This window comes from Mirounga leonina, unplaced genomic scaffold, assembly GCF_011800145.1.
Source record: "Mirounga leonina isolate KUSES-001 unplaced genomic scaffold, KU_Mleo_1.0 Mir_152, whole genome shotgun sequence".
Lineage (NCBI taxonomy): Eukaryota > Metazoa > Chordata > Mammalia > Carnivora > Phocidae > Mirounga > Mirounga leonina.
The window spans coordinates 5,168,785-5,176,125 of NW_023270380.1; the positions used below are offsets into that span (position 1 = coordinate 5,168,785).

The 7,341-nt window shown below is 49.7% G+C and overlaps 1 protein-coding gene across 5 annotated transcripts in view; it reads right to left on the minus strand.

The window, feature by feature from the left end:
* Positions 1–7,129, minus strand: part of TARBP1 (TAR (HIV-1) RNA binding protein 1) — an 85,723-nt gene extending 78,594 nt beyond the window's left edge. For 3 of the 5 annotated variants that reach the window (XM_035008480.1, XM_035008479.1, XM_035008478.1), the window contains exons 1-2: positions 6,175–7,126; positions 1,017–1,114 (exon numbers count right to left, since the gene is read on the minus strand). In XM_035008480.1, the coding sequence (XP_034864371.1) occupies positions 1,017–1,114; positions 6,175–7,111 (1,035 nt within the window). In that variant the 5' untranslated portion in view covers positions 7,112–7,126. Of the gene's footprint in view, positions 1–1,016; positions 1,115–6,174 lie in introns of all 5 variants that reach the window. The other 2 variants (XR_004679859.1, XM_035008481.1) reach the window with 1 other exon arrangement.
* Between the last annotated feature and the right edge of the window lie 212 nt (positions 7,130–7,341).

Consider the following 7,341-nt stretch of genomic DNA (forward strand, 5'->3'; position numbering starts at 1 on the left):
GGCACTCAAGTGATGTTTAAGGCCACACATGTAGAGTAGGGCCAGACTACTGTAGGTAAAATAGGTAAATTAGAGTTTCTAAATAAATTATAGGGGTCTTAGGTATCTGATTAAGAAAAACCATAAAAGCGTATTTGAATTTGGAAATGCTTTCTTTGTTCCTCATGCACATTTAGCACATCGTAATTCTTTATTTCAGTCCACGAACAATGCCTGGTGCACACGTGGGGTGATAGCTAACAACAAGTACCCGGACAGCCAGCCCCTCAGAGGTCTGCAGCAGACAGACTGGGAGGCCCTGCACCACCACGGGTTCTCCACGAGTGATCCCAGAACAGCAGAGGCATCATCCGGGAACTTGAGAAACACCCGAATTCTCAGGCCCCGCCCCCAGACCTACTGAATCAGGAACTCTGGGGACCAGACCCAGCAATCTGTACTTTAACAAGCCATCTAGGTAATTCTAAGGAATGTTAAAGTTTGAGAACCACTGTACTAGATTAGGTCATCTTAAGAGATTCCGCTCAACTTAAAAATTCTACAAAAACAAATTCAAAGTTAAATGAAAATGATTTTTCACGTTTCCACTTGCAGGACCAGTACACACAGCCCTAAGAACGAAAATAGGAAGGGAGGGAGGGAGGGAGGCAGACAGGGCAATTATTTACTTAACAACTTACCTCAAATTGCCTTAAGTAACATTTTCCTAAGTCTATATTTCTTTGAAGATTATTCATAATGCTGAGAAACTAAAAACTAACACTTCAGAAGTAAATGTCAAGGGAAGAACAAGTAAGACTAAAACTTTTTGAGTGACAATTTAAGTCAATTAGAAGTATGCTTTAATTTCCTGAGTTAACATTCAGTTTTAAATTGCATTTATGCCAGGAAACAAAGTACATTTGTATCCTATTATGCTTTATCCAAATTGGTCTTTCTGCATTGCTTTTATAGACTGATTAAAAAAAATTAAAACTGCATCTACACAGGATTTGTTAAAATATGAAAACACTTACCTGATTTCCTTCTAGAGTTTCCATAATTAAAATATAGTTTTCCCAAAACTTTAGAAGCTCATCTTTCTTCTTCTCAGACCACCAAAACAGACTTGGGCCTGATATGGTTTAAAAAGGAAAATTAGTTCCTCTTTTGTAGATTTCATAAGTTTCTTAATGACAATCATTTTTCAAATAATGCCAGTATTACCAAATACTGTATTCTCTAATAATGGAGAGTGTCCCTGTATCAAAGCCTAGATAGGAGGCTTGGGCTAACAAAAATCTCAAAAGGTTTTTTTTTTTTCCTTTTAATTAAGATTACTGTTTGAGAGTTCTTGGTAAGAATCATGGATTTGAACACGTAAACCCCACTTTCTCTCCCTAAGAACCTCATTATAACAGTCGAGGACGTTTCAAAGGCAAAAACCCAAAAGAATGGCAAAAACAGGGGAGCTGACAACAGCAGTGAAACTTAGTTTGAAAATCAGAGAAAAGCCAAGCAGACTCAAGAAAAGTGAATATAAAGTGGCACATGGAAAGCCAAGAAAAAACCGGATTTACACTGGAACCAGACCTAAGGAACTGGCAGCAAAAGTTACTCTGTAAGTGGAGGTGAACAGCAAGGCTAAACTAAAAAGAATTTTGTTTGGTGTGTTTAAGAAACAGATCTTCAGTGCCCTTTCCTATGCTCTGAGCAGGAAAAATACTGGAATTTATTCTCTGGAGAAGGTAAAATTGTGGGTCTCTGGATTGAGATGCACTGGACCCTACCAGGGTCGGGAGTAAGTGAACCCCTTCCACCACAGGAGCCCCTCAGGTCCCAGAATGCTGGCCAGTTCTTCACTATGCGGCAGCAGACTGGAAGGTCTCCGTGGAATCTGGCCAGCCCAAGAAAATACTGCCATCAGAGATTACCCAATACTGTGGGGCTTGGCCAGATCACCTCGCAGTAAAGTTCAGTCAGCAAGCACCACTTATGTGTTCAGAGCTTTAAACTTGATTTGGGGTTCATTATTTTTTTTTTAATTAAAGATTTATTTATTTATTTGAGAGAGAGAGAGAGAGCTCATGAGCGAGCAAGGGGAGGGGCAGAGGGAGAGGAAGAGAAATCCTCAAGCAAATTCCCTGCCAAGCGCAGAGCCTGAAGCAGGGCTCGAACCCACGACCCTGAGATCATGACCTGAGGAGAAAATGAGTCAAAGCTCAACCGACTGAGCCACCCAGGTGCCCCATTGATTCCTTATTCTTAAATATAAACAGTTATCTAAGGATCACCAGCCATCTGGGGAAACATCCACACTGAAGATCAAGACCAAAACAAACAGGAAATTTGGAGAACAAAACTAAGCCAGAGGTAGAAAACCTCATGCTGTCATAAGAACAGGATACGATTAATAAGGGGACATTACAAGAACAAAAAAGATCTCACGAGAATAAAAATTGGATAGCAAAAACCAGAAACTCAAAGGACTGGAAATAAGTTTGAGGGAGTCACCCAGGAAACAGAACCAAGAGACAAAAATCATAGGAAACAGGACAGAAAAGACGCTTTGATAAACCAGTCCAGGAGCTTCGCTATCCAACAAGAGAACAGAAAAGCAGAGAGGAAGGGAGCAAAGAAAGTAACTCAGGAAAAGTTCCCAGAACCGAAGAACATGATTTCCAGATGGACCAGGTCCACCGAGTGCCCAGCATAAGGATGAAAACTGACCGGTACCAAAACTGTGAAACTTGAGAATGATGGGGCACAGTCCCCACTGACTTCCATGCAGAAGAAACAGGGCACATATAAACAAACACGATTCGCAACGGTTTCTCACACGGCTCAACAGCAAGACTGGAAGCTCAAGCTTCTAAGACAATAGATCGGAGCCTTCAAAGTTCTGAACGGAAACGTTTTCCACGCTAGAATTCTATCCCCCACCAGACCATAAATCAAATGGAATGGGAAAACAAAGGCATTTAGACACGCTTGGTCTCAGTTTCCACTTAGGACAGAGAAAGCTACAGAAGAACACTCCTGCCAAAGTGACAAAGAGAAAAGCCTGGACAATACACACAGTCCTAACCCCCAGACAACTGAGACAACAATGCCTCTAGGGGATGGGAACTCCAAAGGGCAGAAAGCCTCTCTCCGAGAACACACAGGACACATGAACTGAATCTACCTCTGACCAAGTGCAGGAAGAAGACGTGGTCACCAAAAAGTAGTTTAAAAAAATCAAGGAGCGGCACCTGGGTGGCGCAGTTGGTTAAGTGTCCGTCTCTTGGTTTCAGCTCAGGTCATGATCTCAGCGTCCTGGGATCTAGCCCCATGTTGGGCTCCCTGCTCAGTGCGGAGTCTGATTCTCTCCCCCTCCCCCTGCTCACTCTCTCTCTAAAATATAATTTTTTTAAAAAAAAGGAAAGAAAAGAAAAAAACAATGAACGTTTGTTGAGTTTGTTTTGTTTTTTTTTAAGATTTTATTTATTTGACAGAGAGAGAGGGAACACAAGCGGGGGGACCGGGAGAGGGAGAAGCAGGCCTCCCACAGAGCAGGGAGCCGAATGCGGGGCTCGATCCCTGGACCCTGGGATCATGACCTGGGCCGAAGGCAGACGCTTAACGACTGAGCCACCCAGGCACCCCTAGTTGAGTTTTTCAAGGTGAGCTGTGGGCTAGTTTTGACAGCCTAGAACCCTGGGAACCCCAAGGGAGCCTGCAACCACTCACCAGCTCGCTTCCTGAGGCACCCCCAGGTGATCTGAGAAAGACCGTGGGAAACGCAAACTCTGGAGCACATGCACGCAGGGCCCACATAGCTCCGAGGGGACGGAGGGACTAACTGCGGCAGCCCAGCCAGCCCTACAGGAGTACAAGGTGGTGGTCAACTGCTGAAGCCTGTCTGCACCCAGGACCCTCCTCAAACAGGAGACAAAAGCTGTCTGCCCCTGGAGAAAACCCTGCCACATCCCCAAACCTGTCCTGGCCCCGACACCAGGCAAACGCTGGCCACCCGAGGGGATGGAGAGAAACCCTGCTCGCCTAACCCTGCACCGACAGGAGGAAACCCCCTCATGCCCAGAGTCCTGCACTGATACAAAGCAGTGGGGGGAGGGCAGGAAACCAGCAGTCAAGACCCACCACAGATAGGAGCAGAATGCAGCCACCACAGAAGAGGGTGAGGGAACTCTGTAGTGTTATTAGCATCAACGGCTTCAGAAAACAACCACACCGAGGAAAAACCTTTAGGGACTCCTGGGTTCCCACCGAACACGAGGTAGCAACACCCCACAACCACAGCAGCAACAAGATCCAAATCCAGCTTCACCATAAACTAGTGTGACCCAAGCCCCAATACCAACGGCCTCACAGAAGAGGAGCGCTCATCTCTAGACATAAAGATCTACTTCATGCTACTAAAGAGTGACCCCCTTGCCCAGAAATAAAAAAAACAAACTCCAAGATGGCCCATGCAGAGGACTAATACAGGACTACGATTCACAAGTTAAAGGATCTACGGGAAAAGGTAGACAACCTGTATAAACAGATGGGAATGGAAGGGAATGGAAATTAAGGGTCAGATGGAAATAAAAGAAATAGAAACATATCAGGGGCGCCTGGGTGGCTCAGTCGTTAAGCATCTGCCTTCGGCTCAGGTCATGATCCCAGGGTTCTGGGATCGAGTCCTGCATCGGGCTACTTGCTCCGTGGGGAGCCCACTTCTCCTTCTCCCCACTTGTACTCTCTCATTGTCTCTCCTTCTCTCTCAAATAAATAAATAAAATCTTAAAAAAAAAAGATTTAGACTACTAGCTAACACTTTAAGGCTGAATTACTGATAAATAGAGAACCAAACAAATCTGCGAATGACGTAATTCCAGGAAAAACCTGCAAGAAGAAAAAAATCACCATAATGTACTACACAGGTCACCTGTGAAGAACATCTTCAGTCGTAACTTTGTAAAGGCTGAACTCACATTTAACCGAAGTATAACTATGGCAATTGATGTTGATTTACCCAGATTATTGGAAGACAAGTACCAAAATAATCAGCTAAAAGAGGTACAAGTGGTCGCTCTCTGCGGGGGCAAACCAGGGGTGGGCAAGGAGCAAAGACTATTGCTCATCTTTAAAACTCTGCAGAACGACTCTTTGAAATAAATGACTTTAATTTCGGTCATTTAAAATGTGTGCTCCAGGGGCGCCTGGGTGGCTCAGTCGTTAAGCGTCTGCCTTCAGCTCAAGTCATGATCCCAGGGTCCAGTGAAAACTCTCGCTGGGTAATCACCAATTTGAGGACTGACAAAATATTTACTATCTAACGTTTTAGACAAACACGAAAATCTACTCACAACTTCAAACAAACAAAAATCCCTTACCAGTAAGAGGCGGCTACAGTTGAAAAGGTAGAAATTTTCTATGTATTGGGACAATTTTGAATCATTCTATTTTGGTCTTGGACAGCTCAGAAAGACGACTGAAGCGCCCTTTCACACATTGCAGTGAACAAACCAATCAACAGTAAGTACCAAGTTGAAGGGAGTCCTTGCTAGTTCGGCCACTCTTGTTTTTAATAGAGGAGGAGGAAGCATAGTCTCAAAAGGTTTAAAAAAAATTACTAAAAATCGGACTCGACCTATTAAATCAATAGCAAAAATACCCTCAAAAGGTCGACTTAAGGACCCTACATTTAACAAATTTTAGTCCCGAATGAGAGAATTGCCAAGGGAAATTTCCAAAGAATGTGATGATTTCTAGGGCAGAATTCTAACGTTCAAAACTCAATCCACTGGTCAATACAAGTAAATAATTTTTCTTGCAATTTGATGGAAGCTAACCATTCCTTCCTATTAGGATGAACCTACCACGAGATCGCTCAAATTTGGGCTGTAAAATCCTGCTTGGGCTCAGTCACGTTCCTAATTATTCCACAGGTGCAGGGTTCCGCCCAGCTTTGGGTCAGAAAGAAACGCTGACTGTTCTCAGCCGCAGTGATTTGGGTCACTTGGAGAACACCCTCGAGGCGAGGTTCCCAGGGTTCCCAGGCTTTAAGGTTAACGGATACCCACTAGGTATGGATGGCGGAGAGCTGGTTTTTGGAAGCAGGAGCCCCCGCCCCCCGCCACCACCACCACCACCACCACCACCACCCAAAGCCAAGTGGGGCTGGGCCGGAAGCCAAGAGGCAAGTACCGTTTCCTGCCTGGGGGCCGCAGGTGCAGTGCGCCCCCAGCTCCGCCGACACCTCCACCGCCCTCTGCAGCAGGTAGCGCGCTCGCTTGCGCGTCAGGGCGTCCTGGGCCTGCGCCAGCCCCGCCTGCACCGTCCTCCAGAAGCGCCAGCAGCGCCGCGCGTCGGGCTCCTCCTCGCCCGCTCCGGGACCGCGGTCGGCGCGGGGCTCGGGCAGCAGCCTCTCGGCCAGGGCGCTCAGCACCAGCAGCTGCGGCCTGACGCAGTCCGGTTCCGAGGGCGCCCCGGCCGCCACCAGCCCGCTCCATACGACCCGCAGCACCGCCCCACCGCACTGGCCCAGCGCCGGCAGCAGCCTCCCGGCCGCCAGCGCCGCCGCGTCCTCCGCGGGCCCCGCCTCATCCCGGTCCCTGTCGGCGCCCAGCGCCAGGGCGAGGGCGGCCTTCGCCACCCGCTCCAGCAGCGGCCCGTCCTCGCGGGGCCGCAGGCAGGGCCCGACGGCCGCCAGCACCTCCACGGCCGCCTCGGCTCCGGACGCGGGCCCCCCGGCGAGCAGGTCGCGCAGCGCCTCCTCCGCCAGGGCGGCCGCCAGCTGCGGGCCCCCGGCGAGGCGGGCGCACGAGCGCAAAGCGGCGCTCGCCGCCCTCAGCACGCGCCGGTGGTGGCGGGCCGGCGGGCCGGGGTCCGCACCGCCCGCCGGGCGCCCGCGCAGGCCCCGCAGCAGCGGCACCAGGTACCCGACTGCGACCTCGCGCGCCGCCTCCGGGAGCGCGCCCGCGCCCCCGCCGCCCCCGCGCGCCTCCTCGTCTTCGAGTCGCTGCAGCAGAAAGCGCAGCGTCTCCACGCGCTCCGCGGACGCCTCCCCGCGGCACAGCGCCCCAAGCAGGACCCGGGGGTCCCGGCTCTGCGATAGCAGCGTTTCCGCGAGGACCCACTCCATTTGCCGTGCGCGCGCCGCCGACACCGGGCGCCCAAATGAGGTGCCGGCGTGCGCGAGTGCGTGCGCGTGCGCGGCTGGCCCGGGCGCGCGCCTGCAGGGAGGGGTCCTGCAGCCGGGCCCTGGTACGGCTCAGCGCGCCCTGGGTTTCTGCCCATTTCACGGCCTGCAACCTGATCCCTCTTTGCCCCTCCCTTACTGTTTTTTACAAGAAAGGTGCCCCTTGTTAAACG